General features: G+C 47.7%; 1 protein-coding gene across 1 annotated transcript in view; it reads left to right on the top strand.

Moving 5' to 3' along the window:
• Positions 1–8,690, top strand: part of LOC125748040 (protein CBFA2T2-like) — a 36,259-nt gene extending 27,569 nt beyond the window's left edge. Inside the window, 11 exon segments of the mRNA XM_049023829.1 lie at positions 221–310; positions 1,507–1,688; positions 2,007–2,134; positions 2,137–2,253; positions 4,233–4,318; positions 4,660–4,852; positions 5,730–5,798; positions 6,594–6,784; positions 7,401–7,406; positions 7,408–7,482; positions 7,484–8,690. Coding sequence (XP_048879786.1) covers positions 221–310; positions 1,507–1,688; positions 2,007–2,134; positions 2,137–2,253; positions 4,233–4,318; positions 4,660–4,852; positions 5,730–5,798; positions 6,594–6,784; positions 7,401–7,406; positions 7,408–7,482; positions 7,484–7,684 — 1,338 coding nt within the window. The 3' untranslated portion in view covers positions 7,685–8,690.
• Positions 8,691–14,345: the final 5,655 nt, after the last annotated feature.

Below are 14,345 nucleotides of genomic sequence, written 5' to 3'. Positions count from 1 at the left end.
AAATGACTGAAAGGCTCAGTGGCAATTCTGCGAAATAGAAAGTAAGCAGAAATGGAAAATCTATATTTTTTAATAGGAAAAAAAAAGATTTTGGGTGACTGCGGCACAGCGTATGGCATTAGGTTTCGGGGGGGACTGCTCTTCACGCCTGCGACCCCCCCCGTATTTTTGGAGGGTTTTGCTAAAGCCTCGGCCTGCTTTGTGTCCTTTTCCGTCGCAGAACTCCACCGTCACCATCGAGGAATTTCACTCCAGACTACAGGAGGCGACTAACTTCCCCCTGCGGCCGTTCGTCATCCCCTTCCTAAAGGTACAGCCTTCCTGCTTTTGCCAATACACCCCCCCCCCACCATGCCGACCAACAACCCCGTTTATGATTGTAATGCAACATGTGTTCCACAAGAACTTTCATCAATGTCATCTGATTCCTATATGCCCCAACTAAGAACTGTCAGAGAAAATGAGTATTTTCAGCATGTTTTGTTCGTGGATTCCGTCCTCTGAAATCTGCCAGTGTTCTGATTTCGCATATAAAAAATCTACGGGTTCTCACTGGCTTATGTGTCCAGGTCGGGCTCAACACACGAATTTAGCCACAACAAATTCTCAACAAAGACCGACCTTTTGGAAACGGAACACGTCAATGTTTTTTTTTTATTATATACATAAAAAGGCACTGCTCATTACCTGCATTTGTGGTCAAGCAAGACTTCTAGGTAGGCAGCTAATTTACAAGATTGCTGTAATAAAGTTTAATGTAAGAAACATTTAGGCTAGTTAACAGGCAGTTTGCTTCACAGTTTAACATGACATCTGGAGAATGTGACACTGTCCCCAATCAGAATGACATTTTTTTTTTACAGCGGAGAAACGCGGCAGTGAAGTTTAGACAGTATGTTTGTTTTTGTGCCATTTCATGTCCTTTGAGCATCACATTTGGTCCACACTGGGGCCTTAAAACTTGCACCCCCTGCTGGATGGATGGGTAAAGGACACGTGGCAAACACTGCCGGGGCCGATCCAACAGGGTGAAAAAGCAGGCCATAATAGTACAGGCGAGGGCCTGTTTCTCATTACACAGAGTGCTTCCACACACCGGGCCCCGCGGTGCAGCTCCGCGGTGCTGGACGGCTTTACTCTGGCACTGACCTTGTATGAGCAAAAAATCTGAACCATTTCAGTTTCCTCCTAGGCCCCGGGCCCAATCGGGTCAGTCTGGATTTCTGCCACCGCAATCCAAATGTCGTGAAACCCCAAACCGTTTATTAAGAGCTACGGTGTTGTAATTTCCCTGAAATGCAGAGAGAGAGAGAGAGAGAGAGGGAGAGGGACAGAGAGAGAAGATGAAACTCTTGGTTACATTTACCAGATGCCATTTTTGCAGGTCTGGTAGACAGCGGGGTGAAGCTACAGTGCCTGGCTCGGGGGGGTCTGCTCATGTTTTTTTCTATTCCCAAGCATCCCCCTCCCCTCTTCATAACGCTGTCCATGCCTCCTGTTGTTCAGGCCAACCTACCCCTCCTGCAGAGGGAGCTCTTGCACTGCGCCCGGGCCGCCAAGCAGACGCCCGCCCAGTACCTCTCTCAGCATGAGCACCTGCTGCTCAGCACCACACTGGCATCGCCGTCCGACTCCTCGGAGCTGCTCCTGGGGCCCGGCGAGAACGCCAAGAGACACAGCCCCAGCACGTAAGCCCCTCCCGGCCGTCCGGCCGTTAGGCTCTTCCAGCATCCGTATGCAATCACTCCCCCCCCCCCAACATACCCCATACAGTCAGACCAATGAAGAAATACCAATAATAAAATATTAGCATTCTGCTACTACTGAACCCGCTGAAAAGGAAATATAAAAAAAAATACAAGCTCATCTTACATATGTAATCTCCCAGAGTTAATGGCAGCTCTTTTTAAATAGTTTGGAACGGTTAGATTTAGAACATTTTATTAGATTTGGAACATTTGATTCAGTTAGGGCAGTGGTTCTTATGTTTGGACCCGTGTCCGCAGGGCTAAAGAGAATGGCTATCACGAGAGGCCCCCAGGTCCCCTGGAACCCCCTGCTAAGCGCATCTGCACCATCTGCCCCGCCCCCAGGCACAGCCCTGCCCACCCCCTGCCTCTGACTGGCCAGCTGCACCGACGCCCCCGCCCCTGCAGCACTACGCCCTGGAGGACATAGCTGTACCACACCTGTATCGCGAGCCCCAGAGGCTGCTGGAGCTGCGAGACCTCAAGGACAGGCCGCGCCTCTCAGGTAAACCAACCCTTCCCCAGGAGTCATCACCACATACGGCTCAAACTCGGTGTCTTTATCTTTACCATACAAGTAGAGCATTACGCTAACAATGCAATGGTTGTAAGTTCAAATCCCAGGGAGCACAAATGTACTGTAAGTCGCTTCACATATAAGCATCAGGTAAATGAACACAATTGTCAAAATGGAAACCACAACTTGTAAGGTGCCTGTGGTTTGAAGCTGCTTATATGTTAGTCACACACACCTGTCTTAACATGATAGAAAGATGTATGTTGATGGTCAGACTATTGACAATAATTATGGTATAATGGGTTGCCATAATCCAGAGACGTGGTGCTTTCCTCTCACAAACATCCGATGACTCAAGCTGTTCCGCTTACTGATCGTGATGCATCCCGGCTGCCTTGTGCCCCGTGCTGCCTGGGATCGGCTCCAGGCCACCCCTAACCCCGACTGGGATAACTGGTCGGAAGACTGACGGCTGGGATCAATGTGTGCTGTCAGTCGCTGCTTTAACCTGCTTCCTATCAGCTTCTTTATCAGCTGCATGCACTGCATTTTCCTGTCGATATTTTGCGCAGAGATGCTGCTTCCAGTCTCACGGAGAAGCTGTGCTGCTTTAGCGCTTGTCTGACGACGTGCTTGAAGGCCTCACCTTTTAACTGGGTCAGGCTTTTGAAAAAGAGGCTGTCTTGGATAAAATGCAAGGCTTAAGAGCCAGGGCCAATTCTGGGATTCCACAAAGGAATACTGGATGGTCCACCATCCCCATGATTAAATTTGATGAGTGGGAGGGGGGGGGGGCAATTATTTTCAGGGGGTCTGAGACAAAAAAGCCCCTGCATTAATAGGATGTACAATCGCCTATGGCGCAAGAGTTGCACGTGTATAAAGTTTCAGCATCATGAATGCGTCAGTCTGGAATAGGTGATATAGGGTTAGGCGGCGGGAGGGTGGGGGTACGCGGGGGGGTGGGGGTACGCGGGGGGGGCGACTATCGCGCCTGTCAGCCTGCCTGTCTCCGTGCCGGAATGCCGGAGCCCCAGACAGTCCGGCCGCACACCAGCAGCCCTGTCAGCTCCGGGTCGGCATGCACACAGAGTGGGGGGGGTTTGGGGGGGGGGGGGCGCTGACAGCTGACTCCCAGATGTGAGCTGGAGGCCTGGTGCCAGGGGTCTGGTTCTCATCACAGACCTTCTCCTCTGGAGTGGAGCCCTGATGGAGGGTCTGCTGTTCCGAGGCCACCATGTGCAGAGCTGCGCGTCTCCGCGCCAGCAGAGGAAGGTGCTCCAGTGCCCAGAAATGGAAAATATTATTCACCACGCCTAATGTGGGGGGGGGTGGCAGTGCTGAGTGATAGCTGGAACCCGAACGCATGAGGTGTGTCCTAAAATGAGGCACTTTAATCAGCCTCATGTACGTCGAACCCTTCAGTAATTCAAACAACAATATACTCAAGTAACTGGAGATGTTCGGTTTCTCGCCGTTTTGGTCCAGATGGCGAATCCGGGCTAAAAGGAGAAAGATTAATGATTTAGTTTTTCTTTCGATTTCAGTTTCTTTTGGTTTCGGGGTGGGGGGGGGCGGTTCTCTGTGCCGTTTCCCCAAACGTGACCCATGAAGGATTTCACCCCCGTTTTCTCACTTAGAGAGTGTGAACAGGATGGCTGAAGTCACACCATTTTTATGGTGGTGTGTGCGCGAGCCGGTTTGCACTTAGCACATTGTGGGGACCAAATGTCGTCACCATACTGTCAAATCTGTTACTTTTTAGCTTCTGAGAAAAATTGTTCAGGTCCCCACTATATAAATCTCAATTTAAAATATAATTCTCAGTTTAAAAAAAAAAAAAATCAATGAATGTAATCATGGTTACTTATGGTTAAGGTCAGGGCTGGTTCTGGTGTTGGGATTAGGGCTATGCCCACAATGATGGGACTATATGAACGGTTGTGTGCGTGTGTGTTATTAACCAGGCACCAACGGAGCCTTCCGCGAGGAGCCCGTGGACCACAGGCTGACGGAGAGAGAGTGGTCAGACGAGTGGAGGCACCTCGATCACGTAAGAGCCGCTCCATCGGCCGCATCCAAGACTTACAGGGGCATGAAGGAAACATGATCCTTTGTGTGTGCAACAAATCTGGAAGCCAAAGAGAAAAATGCTAAGGAAATTGTTTATATACTGCAGCCGATATTCTTATCAAATGCTTTGTAAATACTATACATACATATATAAATGATTATAATATTTAGCAATATGCCCTACATAGTCATTTAAGGAAATATCCAGCACTAAATAAATACCCATAAACTTTACAACTCATAAAGGGATACCGAACGGGACTGGGTCCGCTGCGCGTGGGTGTCTGTGTTCTGGCTTCTGACGCTCGGCGCCCTGCGCAGGTGCTGAACTGCATCGTGGACATGGTGGAGAAGACGCGCCGCTCAGTCAGCGTGCTCCGCCGCTGTCAGGAGGCCGACCGGCAGGAGCTGCACTATTGGAGGCGGCGCTCCAGCGAGCAGGAGGAGGCCGGGAAGGAGCGGCTCCAGCTTCCCCAAAGCCAGAGCCCGCGGCTGGGTGAGGGAGGACAGACCGGTGAGAGCCCACCGTCGGGAGGGACACTCTCTGCCAGGCCGAAGGGGCAGTATTAACGACAAGTGCAAGCGGCTAGTAGAATTAAACCTACTACTGACAGGATGAAATCCCGTCCTTAGTGGCCAAGGCAGCACAAGCACCCGCATTTTCTCTCCTGACCATTTAAGACAGGAATTAGTGAAATATTCTTTTAAAAATAATGATTCAAAGTGAAGGAGTGTTTTTTTAATTTTTTTTCCCACGTAACATGAAAAGGTTCTCTGGGGCTGAAGCTAATGGAGATGTTAGTTCCTCAGAATTTTTCCTTTTTAAATTCATTATCAATAATAATTCTTTATCATCGCGCATTGAAAATCGTCATTCTCTACACTGTTATCCTCTGTACTTATGAATGTTAATTTTAGATCCGCACGGGTGGCTTGGCACAAATAAGCCTCGTATTTCCCCCCAAAATGAAGGTAAACTATAAGGAATCTTAAAGCTTGACAGCACCAATAGCTAGAATCACAGTTCCGCTGTAACCATGTTGTGGGAATTCGGCGTGCAGCATGGAGGCATTGAATCTCCCCCCCCCCCCCCCCCCCCCCCCCCCCCCCAAGGGGAGCGCGGGCGGTGCTGGCACAGCAGAGGGGGCTGGAGCTTGGTACATGGTACATGGTTGCGGCAGGTGCCAGTGGGTCCGATCCAGCTCAGGACAGAAGGCAGAGCTGTCGTCTCGCAAAACAAGCCCCGCTCCCCAGCTCCAAGCCATCTGCCAGGCTCCCCTGTCCAAGCGGGCCTCGTCCGCGGTGCCCGTCACGTGCCACCCACCCACCCACCCACCCACCCACGACTGCAGGGGCCCTCCTAAAAATGCCGTTTCTTCTGCCCCAACCAGAAAACCAGAGAGACTTTGTGCTGAGGCTTGGCTCTGCGTACGTGCCGGACGAGATTTGGAGGAAAGCTGGTAAGATTTTAGTGGGGGTTGGGGGGGCATAGGAGGCTTCCAGACTGCCTCCTGCTCTCTTGAGGGCCAGTCTGTCTGATCTGAGATCAGTCATCTGGTCGCCAGGGGCTGAGCCATAGCTCTAAAACAGGCTCTAGATGGATAAGCGGGAGCCTGAGCGGCAAGGCCGCGGTGCCGGTCCTGTGACCCGCCATTTCCGCGGGGCATCTCCGTCAGGTGTCACCTTAACCCATTTGGGTTTCCCCCAAAACTGCGCTCACACTCACAGACACGATCTGTTCAGTTTTGGACTGATTTTGGTTTAATCATTCCTAATTGTAGAAAACCTCACAATTATTATGTATAAGTCAGATGTAATACTGACAATTAATCATAAGCTAAACTTTTAAAGCACTCAAACACTTTAGCCCCAACCTACACACATACACACAGGTTTGTAATTGTATAACTATATCTCTCCAGTCATTTGTATGGGGAAAATTCACAAGACTTTGTGGGGACCAGAAAAGTCTGGCAGATATTTTGCCCTTCTAATCTGTAAAATCTGTATTTTCATCGTCTTGGACTGGACTGATATGGCGATTTTAATAAAATTTTAAATTTGCAACAGTCTTGTCTATATCAGAAAGTGAAGGTTAATAAATAGTTTTCCAAACATTTGTTGATGGTTGACATGATGCATGATGCTGTGTAAAGGGTAACCTTCCGTGAACCTGTAGCATAGAAGGGGAGGGGTGTTCTTCTGAACTAAGGCAGGACTATAACAGCAACCCCCCCCGCCCACCCCCACCATAGAGGAGGCTGTCAATGAAGTGAAGCGGCAGGCAATGGACGAGGTCCAGAAGGCGGTGGCTGAGGCCGAGCAGAAAGCCTTCGAGATGATCGCTGCCGAGAGGGCCAAGATGGAGAGGACCCTCGCCGAGGCCAAGAGGAAGGCCACCGAGGACGCCTTCCAGGTCATCAACGAGCAGGAAGACTCCAGCGAGGTGACGGTCATAACACACACACGCCCACCGTCACACGCAGAGGGAGTCCCCCACAAAAACCTCCAATCTAGAAAGGGATATGTGACCCACGTACTGCACGAGGACCGGTCCTCCATGTCAATAAACCAAAAGAAGACTTAAGCTGGAAGTTTAATAAACATTTGTACACGAGTCCAACGAAATTGCTACTGACGTGCATCTATAAGCAGGGATTGACATAACTGGTACGCAAGTACGAATTCATCTGTAAAAACTTTAATTTGTACTTCATTTGTATAGAGGTTCAAATGCACGATAATTTCTTGTCATATCGGCGCAAATGCACATAAAACACGTACGCATTCACGCTGTCACAACAATTGATTATCGCACGTATCGCTTTTTAAAGGTGAATGCATACTTGCGTAGCGGTTATGACAATCCCTGCCTTTTAGACAGGAAGAACCACAAAAAATAATGTCAGGTAGCAGAATACTCTACACACACACGTTCAGAAGAGATAGAGGCATGGGTAATCTGTCAGTTATTCACCTGAAGCTTGCAAACAACAGGGCTGTGTAACTCCAATGCCATGGAAATGCACTGCAATGACAGTCTGTTGGGTTTCACTTTGTAGTGCTGCTCGGAACTGCGGGCGCAAGGCCAGCGAGACGTGCAGCGGCTGCAACGCTGCGCGCTACTGCGGTTCCTTCTGCCAGCAACAAGGACTGGGAGAGACACCACCTAATCTGCAGCCCGGGCCTGCAGGCCCAGCCCAAGGCCCACTCCGCTGCGGCTGCCAGGGCAACTGGGAAGGCTGACAGTGCCCCCACGCCCAGCCCTGGCACAGAGAAGGTTCCGGTCACTTCCAGATCCTCTACTCCAACACCTGTTCCTGCTCCTGAGACCAATGGACACTAATTCAAGTCTGGACATCCAACAGGACCTGACCAACAAGGATATTCAGCTATCCACCATTGTGGTCAAAAGGAGCTTAAATGGGTTCTGGATCCAGGATTTTGAAAATCCAGTTTTAAAAAACAGACTGTGATCCCTCTTAAGACTAGGAAGAGGGGACCCTCCATCCTCTGTTGGACACATGGATGAGTCAGTGTCTCTATCTCGTCTGTGGAAAAAAAAATCTAGATTCTGGGCAAACTGAAACACGGGACTGATAACGACACAAGGTTTGAATTTTCACGTAAAAATCCTTCCGCATCTGAAGCTGTAACGTTAAGAACTTCCATCAGGGTTTCCCTTCGTATGGTCACTGCATATTCCACATATCAGCTTTATCGTTTGTATATATTGCTGAGAGAATTAAATCAACTTGATGCTGGCCTTATAATTGCATCTATATTGACCATGCATATTTCACTGAAAATGATACAGATTCTGTACTTATCTTTCAAAATGATAATCTGTCATTCATATCGTATGTCCTCAAAGAGTTACCTTTGGTTTCCCCATATCCTGTGTTTGTTTTTAAATCAGTGGTCGCTCCGGAGATTAACTGGACATAACTACCCTAATGCTAAATATTATTATGCTTCAGAGATTACTATATTCAGGTATACAAAGTAGTTTATGCCACCGAAATATTCTGGTATGTTTTTCGTACCTGCATGTTGCCACACCGCATCAGAAATACAGAAACACCTTACCTTATGTTGATATTATGTGAAGTTGTGTTCAGTTGTGCACAAAAAAATGCTCACTGGCCGGGAAAATGACATGGGAATGATGTACAACACAACTGGCCAAGCTAACTGTTCGAAGAACCAGGTCAGAAATTTTATTTTTAAAACGGTACCACTTTACTTTTTTTGTTGTTGTATTTTTCACAGTTTTATTGATCTCAGGAGGATATTGTACATTTGGTTTTGTTTATTTCACTGTTAAATAAAATAAAAAAATATAGAATGTCTCCTACATAATTTATTTTTGGATATAAAATATGAAAGCACATATATAGAATTACTGTTTGTTGTTGCCATTATGTCACGACCAACACGATACTGGCTATGTTCGTTCGCTTTAGTCACGACCAACACGATACTGGCTATGTTCGTTCGCTTTAGTCACGACCAACACGATACTGGCTATGTTCGTTCACTTAGTCACGACCAACACGATACTGGCTATGTTCGTTCGCTTTAGTCACGACCAACACGATACTGGATATGTTCGTTCGCTTTAGTCACGACCAACACGATACTGGATATGTTCGTTCGCTTTAGTCACGACCAACACGATACTGGCCATGTTCGTTCGCCTTTAGTCACGACCAACACGATACTGGCCATGTTCGTTCGCTTTAGTCACGACCAACACGATACTGGATATGTTCGTTCGCTTTAGTCACGACCAACACGATACTGGATATGTTCGTTCGCTTTAGTCGTTACTTAATGCCTCTGAAACCATCCTTTAAAAGATTCATACCAGCATAGCTTTTATGGTTTTGCTTTGAGTGTTATTGTGGATCTGCAGCCAAATATAACAATTATGATTAATTTGAATCTTATCTTAATTTGGCTGGTAAGGGAAATACCCGTTTCTGGCAGGGACCTCTGGAGGTGTGGAGTGGAAGAAAGGCTGCCAGGGCTGTAGTAACTCTTCCAAACTGTAGATGGCAGTGCAGCCAAGCAAAAGATTAGGCTCACATGTAATGAAATAATGAAGACCCGAGATGATTTGGCCGATGCTACATGGCCATCAAAGGTATTCCTCCAAAACATGTCACATCAGAGAACGATGGAGAACATGGAAATACTTTTGTAATTGTGTTTTGGTGGGTTTTATCCCATAGTCTATGGGCAGTGGTGTCTTAATGGTTACAGGAGAACATTGAAAGATTGCTGGATCAAATCCCCGACCAGCAAGTCACCACTGAGATACCCTGAGTAAGGTACTGCTCCCCGGCCGCTGAATTAGCTGCCCCCTGCTATTTCACAATGTCACATAAGGGTTAAATGCAGAAAACACATTTCATTGTTGTGCACTGTGCTCAGTTAATGCCAGGTGCCGTGCAGGCCGTCTCAGTTAGCGCCGGGTGCCGTGCAGGCCGTCTCAGTGAGTGCCGGGTGCCGTGCAGGCCGTCTCAGTTAGTGCCGGGTGCCGTGCAGGCCGTCTCAGTTAGCGCCAGGTGCCGTGCAGGCCGTCTCAGTTAGTTTGTGCCGGGTGCCGTGCAGGCCGTCTCAGTTAGTGCCGGGTGCCGTGCAGGCCGTCTCAGTTAGTGCCGGGTGCCGTGCAGGCCGTCTCAGTTAGTTTGTGCCGGGTGCCGTGCAGGCCGTCTCAGTTAGTTTGTGCCGGGTGCCGTGCAGGCCGTCTCAGTTAGTGCCGGGTGCCGTGCAGGCCGTCTCAGTTAGTGCCGGGTGCCGTGCAGGCCGTCTCAGTTAGTTTGTGCCGGTGCCGTGCAGGCCGTCTCAGTTAGCGCCGGGTGCCGTGCAGGCCGTCTCAGTGAGTGCCGGGTGCCGTGCAGGCCGTCTCAGTTAGCGCCGGGTGCCGTGCAGGCCGTCTCAGTTTGTGCCGGGTGCCGTGCAGGCCGTCTCAGTTAGTGCCGGGTGCCGTGCAGGCCGTCTCAGTTAGTGCCGGGTGCCGTGCAGGCCGTCTCAGTGAGTGCCGGGTGCCTTGCAGGCCGTCTCAGTTAGTGCCGGGTGCCTTGCAGGCCGTCTCAGTGAGTGCCGGGTGCCGTGCAGGCCGTCTCAGTTTGTGCCGGGTGCCGTGCAGGCCGTCTCAGTTAGCGCCGGGTGCCGTGCAGGCCGTCTCAGTTTGCGCCGGGTGCCGTGCAGGCCGTCTCAGTTAGCGCCGGGTGCCGTGCAGGCCGTCTCAGTTAGCGCCGGGTGCCGTGCAGGCCGTCTCAGTTAGTGCCGGGTGCCGTGCAGGCCGTCTCAGTTAGCGCCGGGTGCCGTGCAGGCCGTCTCAGTTAGTGCCGGGTGCCGTGCAGGCCGTCTCAGTTAGTGCCGGGTGCCGTGCAGGCCGTCTCAGTTAGTGCCGGGTGCCGTGCAGGCCGCCTCAGTTTTTACGTGATTCACAATATTTCATAAACTTTTCACAAATATACATTTTTGACTAATTATTCCAGCAGATTATTTAAAGGTTAGTGGGACTTTTTGCTCCCCCACCCCCTTGACCCAGAGCCTGAGGAACACTGACCTGGTTCCCCCTCATCAGTGGCCCTGATTAGCACCTTCTGTATTTTAAGAACATAAAAAATTTACAAACGTGAGGAGGCCATTCGGCGCATCAAGCTCATTTGGGGGGTATTTTATTGAATACCAACAGTACTTCCACCATGTAAAATCCTTGAATCTTAGAACTTACAAGTCATCTTCCATTCACAATGGTGAGTATAATTCAGCAATTTAAATGAAAAGGTCTATTCATTGACGGGGGATGAGGGGTGAATGAAGCTAAATTAAATATTGAGGGGACATGTCCCCCCGGTGCCTTTAGTTAAGGTTCCCAGTGAAACATATATTTGGTCTGTCTTGAGCAGCATTTCCAGCAGAAGCATATATTATTATCTTTAAAAATATTTACACAATGCTGAACTGTCCATGTCCAGAGATGTGCACACATGGAGAAACCGGGATGCTCAGGAGTGACGTTTAAGGAGATCACACCATTTTTTGACAACTCACTGTTATCACCAAGTTTATAAAATACTGGTTACACATTTGAAAACACCCAGAACGGGCCCTGAGATGAATACCCAAATCTCTGAATCTTCTTCTGCCTCAATCCCCATCTATTGCTGCATTGATGCTTATGTGCCATTAACATGGGATTTTTGCAAGCTGTCCGCGACTTGTTAAAGTTTCCTTTAAACATTTATTTTGTTACATTTTTAGGAGATGGGCCAATTAGTATTGATTGCATGCCAGATGGCTATCGCTTCGCTCTCCTGACTGCTTCTGGTCCTCAAGGACCCGAGAACGGGGGTGCAAGGAGCGGGTCTCCCTTCCTCCAAATGCATGGCAGGCCTGTATTCAAATACAAATCAACCAGGAACTGGCGCCCTGCTGCTGGTGACTGCTGGTTTGACCTTGACGCACATCTCCCTCTCTGCTATTAATTGTTCCCCGACCAATAGGTGCATAAAGCGCTCGTCCATTTCACAAAGAGCATGACGATATATGGGAAACCTCTGCTCCGTTAAGCTTAATCATCACGGCAGCATTAATGACGCTTTTGGGAGAACAATGGGTCTGTGCTGAGCACTGTCCAGGCCGCCTCGATCTTATTTTTCCTGGACATTTCAAGGTAAAATAAGAACTGAATTTAAGGATATTGGGTATCATCATACATGCCGATCTAGACTCAATGAAAACAGTGAGATGGGTGAAGAAAAATTTGGTGAAAACTGTAAATCATCAAAAACGGCTGATACATTTTGTGTGTGTGTGTGTGTGTGTGTGGGGGGGGGCGGGGGGGGGGCTGATGTTCCCTGAAAAACTGGTATTAAACCCGTGAGATTTGCGCATAGGTGCCAGTAGATATTTTGGACCCCATGAAAGCAGATCATATTGGGCTCCCAACCCAGACCAATCCAATTAGTTCCTACATTTTTCAGGGTCTCTGTAACTCAGGGGGCCCTTGGAATCATCCTAACTGCCCCCCCCACCCCCCATTTACAGCACCAAATGTGATTTGCAGTGTACGTGCTTTTCATAAGTATATTTTTTAAAGTGTCTCATGGGTTTTCGAACTGTGGAGGTAAAACGAGACCTGAAATATGGGTAGTATTTACAGATATAACCTTTTCTTTTAATAAACATGGATATAATTCAGACTTTTATTAATAAAGTTTGCTTGGTTTACATTCCATTACTTGTGGGTTTTTTTAATTTTTTTTTAGATTGTTCATCACTGAATTGTTAAAGAGGCCCCAAAAGGCACCTGGGCACTAGGCCCTGGCCTCCCCCACCAGTTCTTTGGTCAGACTTGACAAAGACAATTAAACTGGTTTTCCTTTAACTTTAAGATTCCCAGTCAACATAATGCGCAAATATAGGTTATATTCCCTTCGGCTACATTATAACCACAACCCTCACCAGGAAAAGCAAAGCGAAAATTAATAGATGGATATATTTATGGACTACAGACAAATGTGTATGGGCACTTTTCACGGGTAAAAAAACCCCCCAGGAGCAGAAGCATCAGGTCCTGTTGTGCTACTTCCACATGGAAGCCAGCAGGTGCAAATGAACTGTGAGCTGTCCACTGCTTCCATACTGCAGCGCTGGAAAGACACGCAGAGGTCACCGCAGGTCGTGCAGGAGAGCTACGCGAGGCGAACTGTTTGGCCAGTGATGTCACCAAGCTGCCGCCCTGCTGCTGCTCCACAGCGTATGACCTGAAGCAGCTCTCTGAAACGTTTAAGCCGCGGTGATGAAACACTTATAATCTCAGATTTGAGAAGAAGCTTTTTGTTGGTTTTAGAAAAAAAAAAAACTCCACTCCCCCCCCCCCCCTCGCTTCTGTACAGTAAACAAAGTACAAAAAAAAACATTTTAAAAGCCTGCATTAATCCCATTAGGACACTTGAAAGACAGATGGCTGAAACTCGTGGAGAAAATTTCAAGCTACCAGGATAAACTAAACAGCTTGTTCCGGCAAAACTCCATTAGTGATTTATTTTTCAGCCGTCATCTGTCTTGCGAGAGACCAATTATCCATTTCCAGCAGAACATAAATAATATTATGAACATGTGAAATCAATTTATTTGCAATAGCTATTCTTAAAATTTGGCTGTTGTTCTACATGACAAAATTTGCATGCTGTATATATTATTATTTTTTTTTTTGCACAACAGGTTAGTCGGCTCGACCAGGAAGGTTATTCTGCAGAACCGACGTGAGAACAAAGAGGAGAGACATCTTTTCATCGCAGAGAAAGCGTCATCGGCAGCCTGCAGGGAAGCGCTGAACTTCCCTGTACATACGCTTCCCAGATCCACCCTGTGGACCCAGGCAGGTCACTGCCAAGAGTCCTTTTACGAAGCAGCATTTATTGGTTTCTTCCTTCTGGTCATGCTGCATGCGAGAAAGTCAAAGTCAATAAACAACCTCTTATCAGGTCCTGCGAAAAAGCTAGATGAGATTTATGCACCTATAATATAGGTTCATAAACACATAATGCATGAAAAACTTACACACTGAAAGTGTGTATATTTAAACATAAATGTATGCGATTTAATTAACCATGCTTTAATTAACCATTTCACAATATGTACACTTATATATTTTCATACAGATTTTTTTTTTCTTTTAATAAAGACAATTCCCGGACATTGCTGACGTTTGGTTCAATTGTATTACCTTTAGGCTTCATCCAGTTTCCATCTGCCTATCAGTGTTTCAGGATTGAATATCACTGGTAAAGGCATCAGGTAGTGGTTAAGGATGAAAAAAATAACCTGAAGGCTGCTGGTTCAAGTCCCAGTGACTGCTGATGTACTTTTAAAAGAATTTAGCCTGAAGTGAAGTTCATAAATTAGTGAGGCGTGCTTTAGGTGAAATATATTAACACAACAACTATACATAAAAATATTGCAGATTCTTAGTGTAGAAGATT

Source organism: Brienomyrus brachyistius, chromosome 8 (genome assembly GCF_023856365.1).
Source record: "Brienomyrus brachyistius isolate T26 chromosome 8, BBRACH_0.4, whole genome shotgun sequence".
NCBI classification, from domain to species: Eukaryota; Metazoa; Chordata; class Actinopteri; order Osteoglossiformes; family Mormyridae; genus Brienomyrus; species Brienomyrus brachyistius.
Note: the sequence above shows the minus strand (reverse complement) of the source record. Positions and strands in the feature narration are given on the sequence as shown.